This window comes from Miniopterus natalensis, chromosome 20, assembly GCF_054644295.1.
Source record: "Miniopterus natalensis isolate mMinNat1 chromosome 20, mMinNat1.hap1, whole genome shotgun sequence".
NCBI lineage: Eukaryota > Metazoa > Chordata > Mammalia > Chiroptera > Miniopteridae > Miniopterus > Miniopterus natalensis.
Window position 1 is genome coordinate 2,389,142 of NC_142100.1, and position 18,365 is coordinate 2,407,506.

The 18,365-nt window shown below is 51.2% G+C and overlaps 1 protein-coding gene across 2 annotated transcripts in view; it reads right to left on the reverse strand.

Annotated features, from left to right (window-relative positions):
• UBASH3B (ubiquitin associated and SH3 domain containing B) overlaps positions 1-18,365 on the reverse strand; it is a 134,877-nt gene that overhangs the window by 19,405 nt on the left and 97,107 nt on the right. For both annotated transcript variants that reach the window (XR_015716191.1, XM_087828347.1), the window contains exons 2-9: positions 16,699-16,752; positions 15,873-16,059; positions 14,619-14,817; positions 12,020-12,189; positions 10,191-10,399; positions 5,987-6,119; positions 4,450-4,570; positions 3,709-3,831 (exon numbers count right to left, since the gene is read on the reverse strand). Coding sequence is in view for 1 of the 2 variants with exons in the window: in XM_087828347.1 (XP_087684473.1) it covers positions 3,709-3,831; positions 4,450-4,570; positions 5,987-6,119; positions 10,191-10,399; positions 12,020-12,189; positions 14,619-14,817; positions 15,873-16,059; positions 16,699-16,752 (1,196 nt within the window). In the remaining variant the exon portion in view is untranslated. The remainder of the gene's footprint in view (positions 1-3,708; positions 3,832-4,449; positions 4,571-5,986; positions 6,120-10,190; positions 10,400-12,019; positions 12,190-14,618; positions 14,818-15,872; positions 16,060-16,698; positions 16,753-18,365) is intronic.

Consider the following 18,365-nt stretch of genomic DNA (forward strand, 5'->3'; position numbering starts at 1 on the left):
TTGTTTTGTTGATGGTTTCCTTTGCTGTGCAAAAAACCCTTTAGTTTGATGTAGGCCCATTTATTATTATTTTTTTTTGCTTCCCTTACTGAAGGAGATATATCAGAAATATATATTGCTAAAATAAATGTCAGAGATTTTACTGCTTGTGTTTACTTCTAAAAGTTTTATGGTTTCCAGTTTTACTTTTAAATGTTTAATCCATTCTGAGTTTATTCTTGCATATAGTGTAAGAAGGCGGACTACTTTCATTTTTTTGCAGGTATCTATAGACTGTCTTTACCCAATTGCATGTCCTGGCCTCCTTTGTCAAATATTAACTGACCATAAAGGTAGGCGTGGGCTTATTTCTGGGCTTTCCATTCTGTTCCACTGATCTCTATGTCTGTTTTCAGGCCAGTACTATGCTGTTTTGATTACGAAGAACTTGTAGCATACAGTGTGATACCTGCACATTTGTTCCTCTTTCTCAAGGCTGCCGAGGCTATTTGGGGTCTTTTGTGGTTCCACATAAATTTTTGGATTATTTGTTCTAGTTCTGTGAAAAAAACCATTGTCCTTTAGATCAAAATAACACTGAATCTATACGTTGCTTTGGGTAGTATGGACATTTTAATGATGTTAAGTCTTCCAATCCATGAACATGGTATGTGCTTTCATTTATATCTTCAATTTCTTTCTTCATCATCTCATAAATTTCTGAGTATAAGTCATTTAGCTCCTTGGTTAAATTTATTCCTAGGTATTTTATTGGTGTGAGGAAACTGTAAATGAGATTTTCTTAGTTTCCCTTTCTGATAGTTCATTATTAGTGTACGAAAATGAAACCAACTTCTGAATATTTACGTTGAATCCTGCTACTTTGTGGAATTCATTTAGAGGTTCTAGTAATTTTTCGATGAAATCTTTAGGGTTCTCTATATACAGTATCATGTCACTTGTAAATGATGACAGTTTTACTTCCTCCTTTCCAATTTGGATGCGTTTTATTTCTTCTTGTCTGATCGCTGTGGCTCGTCCTTCCAGCACTGTGTTGAATAAGGGTGGTGAAAGCGAACACCCGTCTTGTGCCTGATCTTAAGGGAAATGCTTTTAGTTTTTCTCTGCTGAGTATGATGGTGGCTGTGGGTCTGTCATATTGGCCTTTATTATGTTGAGGTATATTTCCTCTATTTCCTCTTTGCTGAGAGATTTTATCAGAAGTGGGTGCTGGATTTTGTCAAGTTTTTTCTGCATCTATTGATATAATTATATGATTTATATCCTGCACTTCGCGTATGTGACACATCATGTTAACTGATTTGTGGGTATTGTACCAACCTTGCATCCCAGGAATCAATCCCACTTGATCATGGTGAATGATTTGACATATTGATGAACATGGTTTGCTAATACTTTGTTGAGGATTTTTGCATCTATATTCCAAAGGGACATAGGCTATAATTTTCTTTCTTTATAGTGTCTTTATCTGGTTTTTAAAGCAGGATAATGCTGGCTCCGTAAAATGAGGCTGGGAGACTTCCATCCTCTTGAAATGTTTGGAACAGTTTGAGGACAGGTGTTAGCTCTTCTTTGAATGTTTGGTGAAATTCAACTGTGAAGGCATCTGGTCCAGGACTTTTGTTTGTTGGTAGTTTTTGGGTTTTTTTATTACTATTTCATTTAGTTGATTGTAATAGATTTGTTTAAATTTTCTCTTTCTTCTTGACTCAGTCTTGGGAGATTGTATGTTTTAGGAATTTATCCATTTTTTCCAGATTGTCCAATTTGTTGGCATATAGTTGTTTGTAATATTTTCTTGTAATTCTTTATAATTCTGTGGTGTTGTAAGTTGTCCTCTTTCATTTATGGTTTTATTTATTTGGATCCTCTTTTTCTTGATGAGTCTGGTTAAAGGTGTATCAATCTTGTTTATCTTTTTCAAGAACCAGCTCTTATTGTCATTGATCTCTTGTATTTTTTATACTCTATTAATCTACTGAACCCCGTGGACTGGTTAGCAGAAGGCCCAAGGCACCCCGAGGCCTTCCTCTGCCTGCCTTTGCCGGTCGGCTGCATGTTAGGCTGTCATCGTCAGAGCCTCTGGTGAGACGAGAGCAGGTTCTCAGTGAGTCAACAGTTAGGTGGGAGTGGTGTTCACAAGACTGATACAGGTTCAAGCTCAGCAGATGCTGCATCAGAGGCTGCGCAGCAAAAGTTTCAGGGTTCACCAAAGCCAGCTGCCACCTGCTGTGTGCCTGCTAACCTTTGTTTTGGGGCATAGTCTCAGGGATGTGAAGGTGAGGCCAGCAGCGTTCATCAGGCCCAATGAGGCCAGGATTTGGCCATGTGAAGGGAAGGCTCTGCACAGGAAAGGGTAGTGCCAGTGGGGCTAGGTAGGTGAGGGAAAGATGGCCCATGCCACAGAGCCACACAACTTAGTATCTCCCTGAAGCCGTCTGGACACTTCAGAGCCGTCCAAGGGTGTGTGCACTGAGGGCCTAGGCTGGCATGAGCTCGGCAGGGCTGGATAACAGGGAGTGAAGAGGTGTGACTATTGCATTCCTCCAGCCTGATGCTATATGGAGGGCAGTGCTCGCCCCAGGAAAGATGCTGTGAGCCGTGTGAAAGAGGGACTCAGCACAGGGATCTTGGTGGCTGTCCCTTCCACTCTCTTGGCAGCCACGCTCAAGTCCACATTTGCTCCAAGCCGCTCTCCCTCTGTGGCAGTCCAGGGTAAGTGGCTGCAAATGAGATTTTGTGTTTAGCTCTTTGAGAGGGTTCCTGTGTTTCTTAGCAGACTCCTGCCTCTTCCTGGTCGACAGAATCCTTGCTGATTTTCACAGCCAGATGTTATGTGGGCTCCTCTTTCCAGCTCTGGTGCTGTGGGCTGGGGAGCCTGGCACAGGGTTGAGACCCACACTCTTCAGGGGGACCTTTGCAGCCGAGACATTCCTCTGGGATCTCAGCCACCACCCTTGGGCCCAGCCCTTTTCATGTCTCTGCCCTGCCTGCAGTCCTGATGTGGCTTCTCTGTAAACCCTTGGTTATGAGACTCTTCGGCTGGTCTTCAGCTGGTTATTCAGGTTGACTGCTCTATAATTTAGTTGTTATTCCAGCTTGATTCTAGGAGAAGGTGAGAGAAGCTTCCACCTCCTCCACTGCCATCTTGGGTCCCCCTGTGCTCCCATAATTCCGGTGCATAGTTTTATTTTTGAATACCACATTCTAAGATATTTATGTACTTACAAGTTTGTTTCCCTGAGGGTGGGGACTCATGCATGGATGCCCAACACCAAGCACAGTACCGAGCACAAAGAGTGACCAATCAATACATGTTAGGCAGTCAAATGGGAAAGGCTGCTGCTCCGTGTGGCAGATTCTCTGCAAAGAACGGAGCATTTTCAAAGGATCCACTGGCCTCAATATACGCAGCCTCACCAGAGTTCCCTGCTGCTCACCCTGTGCTGACCTCTCTGCACCCCAGGCCTGGCCCTCCTGCCTCGCTGGGCCATCCTCCTACAACAGGAGTCACAGCTGTTCACTTCGGTGAACCAACCCTGTGCCAAATGCAGTGTCCTAAACTTAATGGTTATGTAAGAACCATGAGGATATTTACCACTTGTGGAAAAGTCACAGAAGCCCCTAGGACGTGCCCTAGCATACTCACAGAGCCAAGATTCGAAGCATGTGGCCAGGATAGCTGTGCAGCTTCTCCAGGACACTTACCCACTAGTCTTGCTTGCATACATCCAAACACAGTGATGGGAGCATCCTTCTCGTAATCCCGGAAGCCACCACTCCGCTGAGGTAAGCTGTGAGGCATGTTCAGGTTGGTGCGGATATAGCGGCCTAGAGAAAGTCATGCAAAGGCCATGTGAGTTCTTGTTTCCTTAGGACTTCCACTGCTGATCCTGACAGCCTGTTTCCGTTCGGCCAAAGAGACTAAATTGCGCTCTCTAGAAAATATCAAGGCTGACACTTTTCCTTTGTTAGAATGTCTTGAAATCCACCCCTCTATTCTGCTGACAAATGTGACAAGAGATAGGTTTTAAGTGAAAACAGTAGCCAGGTGCTCTAACATGGGGCCTCCTCTGCTATCTAAGCCTCCCTATGTGAAACATGCCACTCAAGTGAAAACGGAACCACTGTGAATGTGGGTGAATTAAGGGTGGGGACTCTGGCCACGGAATCAAGATGCCTGTCCCTGCCTGACTGCCATATGACTGTGGGCAAAACATTTGCCCTTTGGTCCCTGGTGTCCCAGTTTATAGAATGGAGACAAGAACACTTACCGCTTCCCTTGCACTCAAGACAACAGGGAAGGAGTTATGAATGTAACACATCACAGGCTTTTCTACAGCCACCTAACCATAAATGACTCCATCCCCATAAACGTGGCTTGACTGTGCCCCCTGGAGGCCATGATCAGTACAGCAACGCCGAGCGGCCAACCCACTACTGGCTCACCTTTGGCATCGAAGCACTGGGATAGCCAGTACTTCCCAAACACGACATCCATCCTCTCGCCATGCCGACACACAAAGAGGCATCTCTTCTGGGGGCCAGGCTGGCTGCTGACCCTCAGAGGCTGCAGATAAAGAAAGGCTATTAGTGAGAAAACATGAGAAAGCAGGTATGTCCTGGTGCCAGGTGAGCTGAGCTCTAGAGCAGGCTCTGCTAATGTAAGACTTGGTCTATCTATAAACTGGGGGGGGGCAGGACTCATCCTACAGACCTGAAGTTAGTTTGAGGCTCAAGTGAGATGACTTGCAGGTGCTGTGAAAAGTGAGAAGGGTGAGGAAGATGGTAGTGTCTCTGTTGCTAGAGTGGTGTTTGGTCAACACTAACACATGGGCACCAGCCGAGCTGCAGCTCAGAGGGAAAACTAGTCAGCATGTAGAGAAAGCCATCAGAGGAACAGTGTCCTCCCCTAGAGGGAAGCTTCATCAGCCGCTTCAGGGAGCGAGAACCTTTATCACCACAAACACGTCTGCCTTCTCTCTAAGGTGTCCTGGTTTCCTGCACAATGAGGTCCTGCCTTCCTACTCTGATCATCAGGCTCTGCCGTCCTACTGCAGACACGCTGGTGCTCCCAGAAATGGTTCTGGGAGGACAACTGCTTCTTCTGGGCGATGAAATGGGCAGGTCTAGTCCGTGGCATGTCCAAATGAAGGGTCTATGCCACCAGGGGGACATGGCGGATGTTTCCATCTGCCTTCTCTCTGAGTCAGCCATCCCCAGTTTCCCTGTCTGCCAGCCTCACGACGGCTGCATTCACTCTAGTTCCTGGCAGCTCTGAGAAAATTAATGGATGGCTGTGGCATGGTCTCCCCATCTCTTTCTTACTGTTTCTAATTCAAGCCCTGGGCTCTGGCCAACGCCATCTAGTCCGTTAGTCCTCAACATGCTTGAACATTCAACTCGCCTCTGTATTGTTCAAACTACTCTTCACTGGGCACATTTTCTGGCAGATATTGAGCACCGTAACACACACCAGCACTCGCTATGCTCTGGGTTCTGTGCTAAGAGCCCTAATCTTTCCTGTAATGTTTCTCATTCAAGTATAATCGACATGCAATATTATATTGGTTTCACGTGTACAACATAGTGATTCGACATTTATGTACCTTATGGTGTGATCACCATGATGTACCTAGTAACATCGGTCACCATACAAAGCTATGATATGAGTTACTATGTTACATTTCCATACCTTATTTATAACTGGAATCTGTACCTCCTACTAGTCTTCACCTTTCCCACCCATCCCCCCACCCTATTTCCTGTGGAGCAGGTCCCCCCATCACTGCTGCTCAGATAATGCGTCCTCTCTGTGGAAGAGCCTTCCTTCCAGCCCAGCCCCGCATGCTGGCAGTCCTGCTCAGGAGCACCCCTCTCGTTCTCCCTAGCCTCCAGGTTTATAGACATCAGGGGCCCACACTTAGTAAACACATGCTCAGTGGGTCTCGAGTGCAGCTGAGGAAGTCCTGGTGGAGAGCCTCACCTGTGTGGGCTGGCAGATGATGGTCAGGGGGGCCACCTCCCCCAGGCCCTGGTCCTCATATGGCCGCCTGTCCAAAATGCCGTCACCAAATGAGAGCATGCTGGAAGATGATGTGTTTAAGATCGAGTAGGAACTGCAGACAAAGATGAGGAAGATGTTAACTGTGCTGGCCCGTTGTCAGCACCGCGTCCGGGACTGGTGGGGTGTGGGCACTGGCAGGATGTGCCCCCTGGGCAGCACAGTGTGGGAAAGCCGAGAGGACCCCACTGCTGGGGAGCAGCATCCTGCATTATACTGAAGCCTTGCAGTTGATAAATTAAGGGTGCATGGATTTTGCTACTTGGAATAGATGAATTCATCCCTTGGGGCAAGGACAGGGACTGTGATTTCCTGCTTATTAAGATGCCACAGGCATGGTTGGCACCAAAGTCGACTTAAAGAATAACAAAGGTCAGTTCTGTACCACTGTTTCCGGCTATTTTTCTGGCTCAAAGGCAAGAAATAATTCCTGTTGCTTTTTTTTTTTTTAAATATATCTTTATTGATTTCAGAGAGAGGAAAGGAAAGGGAGAGACAGAGATAGAAACATCAATGATGAGAGAATCACTGATCGAGCCCACAACCCAGGAATGTGCCCTGACCGGGAATCGAACCCCAATCGCCTGGGTCCTAGGTCAATGCTCAACCGCTGAGCCACACCAGGCCGGGCCAATTCCTGTTGCTTTTAATCTTTTCCATGATGGTTTCCATCTGAACTCACAAATTACAGGGAGCATTTTACTGTTGAGCAAACCTCGGGGCCACACCCCCTATTCTACCTTCCTCAGTCTCCAAACCCCTCTCTACCCCTCAACAAGATCATGTTACTACAGACAAGGTTGTTCTCACCAGATGTGCAGAGCTGTGAGCCAAGAGCTCTCATTTCTGGGTGGGGCACTGAACTACAGAAGCCCCAAAGAGGTCTTGCTAAAGGGAGGCAGCAAATCATGCTATGTTTAAATTATTTTGATTAATCAAGGCCTCCAAAAAGTTTTATCTAATGAACACTGCAATTTAAATATGGCATTAGGCAAATCCTGTGACCATCTCCTTCCGTATCCCTGGGCGGTATTAGGGAGGGCATTTAAATTCTAGATTCTCACTTTTTACAAGTAGGGCAGCCACAGGTCTCAGTCCACCCAGCACAGTCCTGGTTTGTATCTGCTGACCCAGCAATCTGTGCAGTTTAACATCTGCTCTGGATGTATATTTTTAACACAGTATTATTCTTAGAATTTTAATTTTAAAAAGAACTTTTTATAGTCACCAATATAATAAAGATAACTGGTTGTCAGTAAAAATTCTTCCAAAACCTGTACGATTTTAATAATTTTGCACCCCTTTTACTCTCCAGGGCGTCCCTTTCTTTAACTGTAAATAGTCACCTTCCTCATACACAAAGGTCACTGAAGCTTCAAACCCTAAACAAGTGATGCTTCAACCCTTGAGGGTGTTGGAATCCCTAGGGGAGATTTAAAACACACACACCGGGCCCCACTCCTCACGGGTCAGGACTCAGCAGGTCTGGGTTGGGATCCAGGAGCTCACAGCTTATCAAAGCTGTGTCGGTCAGTATGACATGTGGCCAAATCAGATCTATTTTGGTAAAATTTAAGCAACTGCACACCAAAGAAACCTCATGCCATCCGCAGAGTTTAAGAGACCAGCTGTTCTCTTTTGTTTTAAACCGAGACCCTCCCAACATCAGTTAAACTCAGGTTCACTCTCTGACTCATCAGAGCACTGGGCCCGAAATGCCTGGATGGCATCGTCCCGGCATCGTGTTTGCGCCTGCCCCTAACCCCCTCCTTTGTCGCTGTGAGGACACTGAGAGATTCCCTTCTCCCTCGCCCGCAGTCGGGTCCCAAGGAGAACGCCAACCTCCTTCTCCTGTCCCTGTAACAGGACTTGACTCCCTCGGAGGCAGCTGGGCCATCAGCTCCAGGAGGACAAGTCAGATGCTCTCTGCTGAGAGCAGCGGAGGGAGGGGGCAGAACCTGACACCGGAACACTTCCCAAGTGCCAGGAAGACAGTGGCCTTCCCTAGGGCACACCGGGCGGAGCATAAGCGCAGAGGACCCAACGGGGCCTCCCCAGCTGAAGTGTCTGGGGATACTCAGAACCAGGCAAGACGCTCTAATAAAGGGCGGGAGGAGTCTTTCCTCAGGCCGGACTCGGAGCTGAGGACAGGGCAGGAAGAAGTGAAGGTCCCAGGCCCCACGTCTCACGTGCTGGTGAGTGTCCTCCCTCCCCAGTGTCCCATCACGCCAGCCACGTCACACTCAAGCCCCCCACCCCCGGTTAGAGGCGGGGGCCTGCCTCCCTGAGCCATTTCCACCTCTGTGGTTACGCAGAAAGTGCAAGTCTTCTATAGGATCCCTTTTGGAGAAGAGACATTTGATTCGAGAAGATGTAAAGAGACTAGAAAACACAAGATAGAAAAAAGAAACCCGTCAGGCTGAAGACTGCTTCAGATCCAGTGCTGTCAGGTGGGCGACGCTGACCCATGTAAAGCCCTAAAGCCGAGTCCTGGACTGCAGGCTTCCCAACGCCCTGTGAGCCAACGCAATGACTCACGCCTTCATCACAGAGCAGCCAACAGGCTCGGAGAGGAGTGGAACTGGCCAAGGTCACACAGCTAGTATGTGGGAGAGTTAGGATTTGAACTGAAGACTATTGGAAGGAAAACTTGAATTCTCAGTTACCACGTCCTAACACCTAACAGCGTTTCCCCACTCTCGGCAGGGCTGGAGGCAAAAGCTGGTAGTTCAGTGTCAGACACGTTTCCCAGAAAAAGTCACCGGTAACGTCTCGAGATAGAAGGAGACGGCACACACACCTCCCTGTGGCCCATGGACTGGAGTCACTGAGGCTCAGCCCCTGGTCAGCCTGAGCTCCAGTCTGGGCAGGAGTGGGCTGGGGCAGGGCTCTGGGCAGATAGCGGATTCTCACGCTCCTCCCCCGACACAAGCCCACGTCTAAGAAAGTGACCTAAGAGCTGTGGTCATCCCACAAAGGATCCTAGTTCTCAAGTTACGCATCTCACGCCTCACTTGTTTTCAAGGGATAAAAGGGTAACTTTGGAAACCAAACTTATTTTCATATTCGGAATAATTTCTGCAAAAGCAAATGTCTGGGGAACATGAGGCAGCTTCGACCTTCCCACTTGTGCCACATACTGTTGGGAGGAGGGAGGCATTTCGGGGACCTGGATGGTTAAGGGACATGTTCTTTCCCATCTCTGGTTTGTGGCTTGTCTGCTTACTGCTAACCGGCGGGGCAAAACACTCACTGAAATTGCATCTGCTTCTCTTTCGTGGTGACCGTGACAGTGCCAGACACCGCGTGGCTGTGCCCAGAGCTTCCGCTCTCAGCCACGCTGGCACGTGGCACGAACAAGTGGGAGGAAAACAGACCACAGCACACACTGGCAGACACCTGCCTGTGCCAGGGAAGGCTGGCTTTGACCTGCTCTGAGAGAGAGAAAGTGCCTTTATTCTATTTTATCGGGACAAGCTGGCCACACTACACAGGCCACTTGGGTGTGGAGCAGTCGGCTTAGTGAGGCATGAGTGGAGTCATCACTCCAGAGACAACCGGGGGGCCAGTGTCTTTTTCAGGCTCCGGCAGTGGCCCATTTCCTCAAGCACGCTCTGTCTTCTAGGCATTCATTCGTGTGCTGAGTCTGAGGACTTGCTCAGAGTCACCTACTGAGTGAGGGGGTTTAGATCTCCTGACACCCGCACTCTCGTGACTGGCCTGGCTGGTGCAGTGGGAATAAGCCCAGCTGCTCTGGGGAGGCAGCCGACTCTGATCAATGACCCAGGATAAAGCAGACAGAACCTGAAAGCCGTGAAGTCTCAGGGCCAATGACCCACACTTCAGCCACAGAGACGGACCCCCAGCAGCCTCAGCTTAGGCTCTGACCTGGAACCAGATGGACGCTTAGAGCAAACGGGGCAGGAAGGGCGATCCACCGCTCGTCTCGCCCGGGCCCAAGTCAACTCGTTCCCGGGAACCGGGAGCCCACAGGGCTTCCTTCCCCATGGACTTCTTCACAGTGACAGCTGCCCTGTGTGTCCAGGACTCAGCCCACTTCCCCACTGCCTCCTGAAAGTCTGCAATGTTTTCAAAACAGCAGGCGAAGACCTTCAAGGCAGCTCACCTATGGAATATCCAGGTGCTGCACTCGTCGGCCTTGGTGACGTAGTTCTCAGGCAGGAGTCCGGAGCAGCCGCTGGTCAAGGACGTGCCGTAGACCCACCCCTCACTGGTGCTGGTCTGCTCCACGGGGGACGTGAAGATGAAGTCCCCGGGGACCAGCTCCAGCTCATCTTCGTTCTGCGGGCTGTAGGGGTAGATCACCTGCAGGGTCTGAAAGAGAGGGTAAGTGAGGCCTCACCCGAGGGCCTCCGGGGCAGGCCTACGTCCTGCTGGCACCTGCAGGGGGCTCAGGCTGATGCAAGGACTTCAGAGGGGGAGCGTCATCAGGAGCAGTAACAAATGAGCTTTAACAAGTAAGAGACAAAAGAGGCCAAGTTATTTTTAGAAAATAATTCATTTGATCGCTGCTGCCTCTTCCCCTTGGTGCCAGCCGAGCACAATGTGGGTCAGGCAGAAAAGCAGTCACCCTCGGAGCCCACTGGCGACAGTGCTGATGCGAAGGTGTCCTTGGAAGATCCCATCGCTGCCTCCGTCTCAGAAGGGTGGCCTCTCCCCGTCCTTGCGCACGCAGCGCTCACCGCGCTCTCGGAAAGAAGGGGTCCGATCAGCCACACCTCTTGTTACCTTCGGGGTTCCTTCTAAGTGATTCCAGATGTCAGAATTCTCAGGATCCAGCCCAGGCTCCTCGCTGTGTCTTCACAGAAGCTCTCATCAAGCGGCTCTGGAGGACACGGCATTCCCTGGGCACTCAGACAACACCACCCGCCCCGGCACTCGGGGCCCATGCCCGGCCGACCTCAGGTCATGGCCGCTGCTCCTGACACGGCCAAATCCACGATGAGGTCGCCTGGTCCAGACCCTGAGGTTCTAACTATTTTTCATATTAAAAGAAATATCTAAAAGAGATGTTAAAAGACTATGTAAACCTTAAGAAGTCAGTTGTCCTGCTGTTGAAAAGCTAGAAAACAAAAGTGTTTAATAAATGTAGTTAAACTGGACGACAAATTTTTCATCAAACTATGTATCTTTTTGTGGGTGGGGTACCGGCTTTATTGCTCAGAATCTCGGAACTCTGGTTTCAGCTCTGGTCCCAAATTCCTATTTGGCTCTGGACCAGCCACTTGATCCCTTTACGTCTCAGGAATAAAAGGACAATATTACTCTTCAGAGATGGAAGATGGCACAGGCTTGTCCTGAAACAGTGTTGATCCCTCAAAACAGCGATGACAGGACCACGCCGATCGTCACTGGCTCCAGCTCTCGGTGTCTGGTCTGCGCTTCCACCTCACGAGTGCCTGTCATCTCGCCTGCTGGACTCAGAGCTCCTGAGGACAGTGCCACATTTGAAAACCTGGTGTGTGTCATGGTTGGTGCCACGCATGCTGTAGGTAGTCAGCAGACGTCTGTTGCTTGTGTTCACAGACTTATTTATGTGTATTTATGTGTTCTCACCAAAGGTCAGGAAGATGTCTGCTCTCTATTAACACCATGAATTGATATAAATTTAAAGTGTTTCCAACATACTTTCCTATCTGTTCTCCCCTTTTGTTTCCATATCGTTCCAATTAGGTGGCTGGGCAGACAGCACAGTGGGGCTATCACACGGAGGGGCCACCTGGCACTCGGAGAGGAAGGATGCAAGCTCACAGCTTCCTCGTGAGCTGGGCAGATCCTGGACAAAGTCCTGGGCCCGCTGAGTCCCGGTCTGGTCCTGCCTCACTGCCTTCCCTCGGTGCCCACCACTCACCCCTGCAGCGAGCAGCAAGGGCTCCCGGTTGTGACCGCACCCTTGCACCGCAGCTAGTGTCAGGAGCCACAGTGAGACGTTACCTCATGGTTAGCAAATCGGATGTCCCGGGAGAATATGGTGGCCATCCAGTCGCACCCTAGTTTGACATCAATGTTCTGGGCTAGTTTCTCCAGGGTGGGTAGGTGGCTGGCTTGGAAGTGGTAAGCCAGGGTCACATGCAGCTGCTTCTTGTGAGGTTCCACGTGTACTTCTGGAAAAGGAAGGAAACAGGCCGTTGTCAGAACATAGTAATCCTAGCAGTGGTGGAGACTATTGAAGAGCACAGAATTCTCCCTCCCCGAGAACAAAAGGGAGCCCCGCTGTCTTTCATAGCAGCAGGGTGGGGGTAACCAACCCTGAATCAACCCACAATTTGAGAGATAAAGAGCAGCACATCTACAGGAGCTGTGGCTCGGCTCAGAGGCAGTCATTTTGGCTGGCCCCTCCCCACGAAAACTGCGATTATGACCGGCCCCACCACTCAGATGAGAAAATCGAGGCCTACGGGATGAGCTAATTTGTGTAGAAAGAAAGCAAATTTTGTAATGGTGAGGTTCTCAAAGCTACACTGCCTTTGTTTTGAAATCAAGTCTCTTAGCTTCTGAGTGGCTCTGATGGAGAAATGAAGGAAAAAGAGACTATTTTCAAAGTCTAAAACATGGTTTCTCAACAGCATTTGGGTCAAATAAGTCTTTATTGTGGGCGCACTGTGGGCGCTGTCCTGTGTGCATTGTAGGGCTTTTAGCTGAATCGGCGGCCCCTGCCCACTAGATGCCAGTAGCAGCACCCCCAAGTTGTGACAACCCAAAATGACTGCAGACATTTCCGAATGTCCCTGGGGGAGAAGTGCCCTGGTTGAGAATCACTGGTTTAGAGTGGACAGACTGTTATTCTAAGACACCCTAGAAAACAAAACAAGACCAGCCTGCCTACCTCTGAGGGAATGGCTTTAATTTCTCTTTTGTATGTCTCTATGTGGGGGATGCATCTACTGTCCAAGCTAGACATAAGGACGGTGCACCTAGAGGGAATTTGGGGAATCTGAGAAATTAAAGGGCTTGCTCAAGTCACGCCGAGAGGGAAGCACAGGTGGATCTTTCGGTTTTGAGTGCCTCCTGTGTTGCACTGCACAGCATCCCTCGGTGCCGGCCCCTAGGCAAGGGCTTCCCGTCTTTCCACTCTGTATCCTGTGCGCAGCACATGATTAAATGAATACATACACATGGATCTCCTTACGGGGGTAACACCAAACCTACCTGCTGAAGGAATCTGGGTGTGCCAAAAATTCTAGAATGCCACGCACGAGCGCAAGGGCAAAGCCACGATGGCCTGCTTTCAGGCTGCAAGGAGCCGGCCAGCCACAGGGCAGGCCGCGCAGTTCTCCCTGTCACCCGCAGGGGCCGCTCGAGGCAGAGGCAGAGAGGCCAGGCTCCTGGGGGGAGCAGGCTCTCCCCTCCCACCGGGAAGGCAGGCGGGGCCCAGTCAGCGCCTGGGGCTCAGACCTGCTGCACTCACTCGGGAAGGATCCGGGTTTTGTGGCTACAGCATTAGTTTTGGTTTGGGGGAGAGTTTTAGTGGTTTTGACAAAGCTGCTGTGGGATGAAAAGGAGCCATTTCCCTGAGAGAGACTGTTAGACACAGGAAATCAGTTTCCTCTTCCCTCTGCCCTTTCCTGAAACATTAAGGTCCTTGAAGTGACAGGCTCCACAGAAAGCAGACACCAGCCCGAGGAAGAAAGGGCGCCTGGGGAGGGGCGACGGAGGCCCCACTGGGGAGCAGAGAGGTCTGGACGGCTGGCGTCCCTGAGAGCCTCCCGGCCCCTCGGGGTGCTGGGCCCTCGTCCCTCTTCCTGGAGCCCCGAGCACTGTTTGGGGCTTCTCCAGTGAAGGACCCAGAGCACAAAGTCCCTAGTTGGGGATGAACAGCAGCAAGGAACAAAGGCAGGTGAGGTACATACAGGCCAAGGTCAGGAGAGCAAGGGACAAAACAGGGGCTTTCCTGAGGCCCCTCCCGGCTCTGGTCCTCCACGCAGGGTGGCGCTGGCAGGCTCGGGTCCCCCCCTTTGCACCCATCACTCAGCCTGAGCTGTGCCTCCACCCTGGGCTCTGCTCAGGAGGCCTCTAGGCCACCCTCTGCCTGCTCCTGCTGGTGCCTGTGGCCTCCCCCAGGCCCCTCCTCAGTCTGAGATCGAGGGGACTGTGTGAGGGTCCCTCCCTGAGGGTGGAGCCACTCTGCCCACCAGGGCCTTTCTCTCCTCAGTCAGGAGTGGGCTCCCAGCTGTGCGTCCGGCTGGGAGAAACCACTTCTGACTGTGGCATTCCTAAGGGCCCTAAGAGCAAACCACAGCCAGCAGGTGTTTAGTGGGCACTGCTGCGTTTACCTCCTAATTCTGAAGGGGGCCACAATGGAGTAAGTTTACAGCTCAGTGGGGAACAGTTAACTTAACTTGGGTGTTAGGGAGTAGGCGCTGGACATGATCTCGGGAAAGTCAGCACAGTAGTTTAATATTTTTGAAGGGGAGCCACAGAGAGTGGGTGTGCTCCCGCCCCTCCCCCTCGGACTCCATCCCACCCTTCCCCAATCTCCGCTCCCCCCCCACCATCCTCACACCGACCGCTGGCAGGCAGCTGGCTGGCTCACCGGTTTTCGATGCAGCCTCCGCAGCAAAGTCGGCGGCAAACTTCTTGAGGATCTCAGCACTGTCCTCCTTCACGAAGAGGCCGATGAAGTTGGAGGAGGTGTAGAGCTCCAGGGGCAGGGGGGCCGAGAACTTACACTTCCAGCGACTGACGGTGGCCTGCAGGGCTTCCCCCAGGGCGTCCACCTTGCTGTCCTCACACTGGAAGGGGAGAGCAGGCTTCACTCAGACAGGGGAGGTGCATGTCTGCAGCTCGTCAACACTGGCATCCCCTGCCGGGTGCCATTACTAAGCCATCCCTGTCTGTGAGGGGCAGGACACTGCTCGCTCCCAGCTGTCTGGAGATGGACTGCCCAGCTGGTGGATTAAACTGGGGCGTGGACAACATCTCACCCCTCTCCCTGCTCGATGCGACCCTCTGAGCCCAGCCAGAACCAGGAGATCTGGTCCAGCATAAGGGAAAGAATGGATGGATGTACTTGGAGAAAATACAGTATCCGAGGATAAATTCCCATGTGTTTTCTACTGTTTTGCATCCTCTGTGCTTTTTCTATTCCTCTTAGATGATCGGAAGCTGACTGTACTTCCAGTCCTGTGACAGTGGGACGGGCGAAGCCCAGGGAGCAGTGACTCACCCTCCTCCCTCCCCAGAGCTCCGGGAGGAAGGCGCGGGATGTCTACAAGGGAAAGGTTTGGAGAAGGAGCCTGCGATGACTAAGAGGAAACGATAATCATTTTAATTTTCAGAGTGACTGGTAAGAGAGAAAGTGTTAGGAACATATTTTTATGGAGAGAGAGAACAAACAAAATGCCCTCTCACAGTGGCACCGCCCGCGTGCTTGAATACACCTGTATAAATCCTTTCCTCACCGCCACTGGGCGCCCAGGAGCTGGGCACGGGCCGGTGCCCGCCCGTCCCCGGGAGGCCCGCGGGCACCCCGCCCGGACGGTGGCCACGCCCCAGTCGCCTTCCGGCCCCTAGACCACGGTTCTTGTCCCAAGCACTCTAACTTCTCCCTCCCCTCGAGTGAAGAGGCCGACAACAGAGCCAGGAGGCCGGACAGCGCAGCCAATCCCGCCGCCCCAGGCCCGGGCCTCCTGGGCCTCCGCAGGATTAGAACCCGGAGCCGAGGGCAGTCGCCGCGGGCTCGCTCCTGGGCGGCCCACCCACGGCTCGGAGCCCTTGGCTACTTCTGCCAGTTCCCGGGTCTTCCCACCCACCGCGACTGTGGGTCCCAGAAGGCGGGGGGGCTCACCATGAAGAACTGGCAGAGGGTGATGTGCGGGAAGATGTTGTGCGCCTTGTTCCTGCCGCACACCTGCTTGGACTGCTGCCAGAAGTCGGAGAGCTTCTGCGCCAGCGGCCCCGTGGGGCGCAGGTAGAGCACATACTCCCGGGGCAGTGGGTCGTCCAGGAAGGGGTCGCCCACGTGGGAGAACAGCCTGCGGGGAGGGCGCCCGCTCAGACGCGGCCCAGCGGTGCCCCGAGGCTTCCACTTGGGGCTGAAAGACCCGGCCCTCGGCCCCGGCCTTGGTAGCCACCCCCAGGCAGCGCCCTGCCAGTCCTGGAGCATCTGCAGCGCCGCCCTGAACCACCCAGGTCGCTCCCCAAGAGGCACTCTCGAGTAAACCCGAGTCCTTTCCTAACCCCAGGGCAGCTCCAGGGGCCCCTCCGGGTCAGTCTGTGGCTAAACCCCTGCGCCCCAGAAAGACGAGGGCAGCTGGGAGCCGCTCTGGGAGTGACGCCCTCAAAGCTCAGGAGGCTTTTCTGGATTGATCTGCGCGGCGTCCAAGTGCTTACATTGCAACCAAGCGGCTGGGGGAGGCGGCCCCTGGATGGGGAGCGACTCCGGGCAATGCTGGGGCGTCTGTGCCCATTGTTAGGGAGAAGCACAACCTGGGGCCAGGGCTAGGAGGCAACTGGTTTGATGATGTTCTAGCCACATGGTGCTTCCACTCATCTCTGGCCCCTCTCTCTAAGGACCCCCAGGGCCCATTAAAGAGGCTGCACACCCCTGCTCATCCACCCCTACTTAGAGTTGATTCCATGTCATTTTCTCAATGTATTCATCTTATACCAACCAGTCACAGGCTGCCTGCACACTCCTTCCTCCGGTGGACGCCAAGGCCTTTTGTCTGGAAGAAATCAAATTTCCATTGTTAGTATTTTTAGCCTCCTGTCAGCTTCTCTTATTGTATCGGGAGAGCTGAGTGTGACATGAGCAACACCAAGGCCTCCTCGGCGGCAGGGCAGACCTGCAGCAGGACCCCCCCGGGGCCATGGGGAGGTATGCGGGCACGTGAGGGATTTCACGGTTAGCACTGGGTCCGCACGCAGCCCGACAGCCATGCAGTTATTTTCCACAGGTTCCACATTAGAGCTTTATTTCTGCTTCCCTAAAGGTTGTCATGTCTTGGTTTTTCCTACTTCATTTTCATGCACTGCTCTCTTAGTGACCCAGATCCCTTACGGAGTGTTGTTTCTTTATTGGCAGCCCCTTGGCGGGTTGCTAGAAAGTAGGGCTAAATGCCCACAGGGACATTTGGTTTGGCTCAATTCTGTGCCTCCTCCCACCCACCTCCAACCACCACCACCAGCCTCAGGCTGGACCCGTGACCTCCAACTATTTCACAGACACCTTCGAGGCTGAGTGGCCAGAGCCTGCTGCTCACTGCGGGAGAAGCCTGACGGGACAGAGCCACCTGTGTGTAGGCACACAGTAGAGCACTGTTGAAGCTTCAGCCTGGGCTCCAGGAGCCAGAGTTCTGGGTCTGTACCCAGCTCTGCTGCTCACCATCCACTCACTCAAGAAATACTCTCCATGAGGGTAGAGATCATCTGTGACCCAAGTTCTTCATTCTACACAGGGAAATTGGGGGAAGGAAGGAACGTGCTGAGGGCATCCTGGCGCAGGTGATGGCTGAGCAGAGGCCAGACTATTCTCTGTTCCACAGCCCAAAGGTAAGTGAAACGCCTTCTTTTCTGACATGAAAATCTTAGCATAAATACCAAACAACCAGGGCAAAGGAATTTGCACAGCTAAGTAGAAGAATATTATATTAGACAAGCTTACTTTCAGGAAGATGGAGTTAAGAGGAAGCAAGATAGACGCTCGAACCTCTCAAAACAGAATTTCTTGGGACAGATACTGCTGAGGACAATACTGGAAAACAAGTACCCCCCCCTTCCCACACCTGGATAAGGTGCTTACTGCACCCCTGCTTCCTTTCCTGTTCACTAGGCAATCAGAGACCACACATCTTGCCCTTTCTTTGGATCCAGAAGACATGTACACACAGAAGAATGCAAATCATAGTCTTTTAGAAGTTAGAATCTACTAGGGATTAAATTAATCAAAAAAGACCTATTGTTTCAAAAACAACTGAGAAAAAGAAAACTCATTTGTGGTACAATGTGCTATTTATATAGATGATCCAATTTCTTTTTTGTATGCCATTCCCCCAGTGAAATATACCCTACTGAAATTTATTTTTCTTTAAGCACTAGGAGTATCCTCTGGAAATGAAAGGTCTAATTAAGTCCTGGTCTCTGTAACTCATAAGACAACTTTTGGAGAGGGTTCAAAACTACAACTGAGAAAGATAATGAAGGGTTTGGATGATAAGGCTATGATAAAAGTTTATGGAAGTCCAAATTTTTCTTTCTAAAGAAGACAAGTCTGAGAGGTCTTCAGTTTTCTGGGAGTAACACCTATCCTTCTGAAACTATTCCAAAAAATTCAAGAGGA